This window comes from Aplysia californica, unplaced genomic scaffold, assembly GCF_000002075.1.
Source record: "Aplysia californica isolate F4 #8 unplaced genomic scaffold, AplCal3.0 scaffold00047, whole genome shotgun sequence".
Lineage (NCBI taxonomy): Eukaryota > Metazoa > Mollusca > Gastropoda > Aplysiida > Aplysiidae > Aplysia > Aplysia californica.
In genome coordinates this window covers 1,418,084-1,419,926 of record NW_004797317.1, presented here as the reverse complement: position 1 = coordinate 1,419,926, position 1,843 = coordinate 1,418,084, and the positions used below count along the sequence as shown (strand labels likewise).

Here is a 1,843-nt window from a genome sequence, read left to right as displayed (position 1 = left end):
CTCTAGCCTAGATCTAGGACGATTCTTTGTGACCGACCAGGCGTGTTGCTTGATCAGGGGACGCCACTCTTCTCACTTCTCATAAAACGCTGTGCCCTCTGGCCCTCTGGCTCTGGTTTGGTAGGCTAGCCAACACACAACATACAACAGCTTCTAACTTTAGCCTACAGCGTAATTTACAGTGTGCAAATTATAAGGTTACATCACGGCCACAGTGTGTTCTCAATCTCTCTCTTATAATTTAGCGGTTGTGCTGTTCAAATCAAGTCAGCGGACTCGACAATTTGATCTTCTTGAACAATGGCACTATTCAGAACTTGCAGCCGCATTTTGCGGCCAGTCATCAACGGGCAGTGTGTTTCAACTATTCCTAAGAGATGCGGCTCATCATACTTTCCCATCGATGATTCCCTCTACAATCTCACTGATGATCAGAAACAGGTAAGCTAGCCTAATTTTTGTTGAGCTTTAAACTGTAGTTTAGAATATTTTTTATATGTATGTAATGTGATCATGTGGCAGTCTTATTATTGGTTAGAATCTAGATCTAGATCTAGATCTAGATCTAGATATCTAGATCTAGATTCTAGATCTAGAAGGTCTAGATTCTAGATCTGAGATCTAGATCTAGATCTAGATTAGATCTAGATCTAGTGTCAATTGCCACCGAGTGACGCGATGGCAATTGACAAAAATTGACTTTTTGTCAATTGCTACCGAGTAAATTGGAGCTCGGTAAGATTGAAGAATACCGGACCAGCGGATTGACTTTGCCTAGATCTATGTCTCAACCTTAGAAATTCATAATTTTCCCGTTTTTAATATCTCTCAATGGAGAATCTCGGACCGGTAGATCTATTCATTAAAATTTTGTCAGGGGGGAGACCCCCCTGAACCCCCCCTCCCCCTCATTCACCCCAACTACCCGCCCCACCTACCCCACATTCTCGCGTAATGATGTACGAGTGGTCCGGTATTCTTCAATCTTCCCTGGGAGCTCTTTTGCGTTGGTGGGTAGATCTAGCTTATTGTGTTCGAGTGCTCGGTGTTGTGTGTTCGCCTCTCTGTCCCTCTGTGTGTGTGTGTGTTTGTGTGTGAGTGTGTGTGTGTGAGTGTGTGTGTGTGTCTTTTCCTGACCCCCGTCCTCCGATTTATGTTCCCTGATAAAACGTGAATTTCTGCTTGAGTTTGTTTGCGTTTGTTGTGACCTTACAACTTCTAGAATTGCCTTTGTTGGTTCTACAGCAAAGTGTCTAAGGCTAGCCTAGGCCTAGATCTAGGCCTACGTCTCATTGAAAACATGCCAAGTTTGTACCGTAGCTCTAGACTAGTCGTCCAATTAAATTAGTTGAGGACAAATTGACCCATTAGACACACCATGTATAATGCTAAAGATAGTGTTGTTTTCAGACTTGACACCGTTTCACTCGGTGGCAATTGACAAAAAGTCAATTTTTGTCAACGGAGTGTCTACGTACACGGTAACTGGGCACGTAGCCTCAGGGTCTACATACACGGTAACCGGGCACGTAGCCTCAGTGTCTACGTACACGGTAACCGGCAACCGGGCGTGTAGTCTCAATGTTACGTACACAGCCACCGGGCGCGTAGCCTCAATATCTACGTACACGGTAACCGGCAACCAGGCGCCTCTCATTATCTACGAACACGGTAAGCGGGTATTTAGTTTCGTGGGGGAGGGGGGGGATTCAGCTAGGTACACGGTAACTGCTTTGCTCCCTTCTTGACGTTGACATTAATTTTTCATTTTTCACCGTGTAGTCTCAATGTCGTCTCAATGTCGCATATATACACGGTAACTGTGCCCGTAGCCTCAATATCT

At 44.9% G+C, this 1,843-nt stretch overlaps 1 protein-coding gene across 2 annotated transcripts in view; it reads left to right on the top strand.

Annotated features, from left to right (window-relative positions):
* The window catches only part of LOC101863797 (isovaleryl-CoA dehydrogenase, mitochondrial), a 27,145-nt gene continuing 25,302 nt past the window's right edge, over positions 1-1,843 (top strand). For both annotated transcript variants that reach the window (XM_005092507.2, XM_005092508.2), the window contains exon 1: positions 1-441. In XM_005092507.2, the coding sequence (XP_005092564.1) occupies positions 301-441 (141 nt within the window). In that variant the 5' untranslated portion in view covers positions 1-300. The remainder of the gene's footprint in view (positions 442-1,843) is intronic.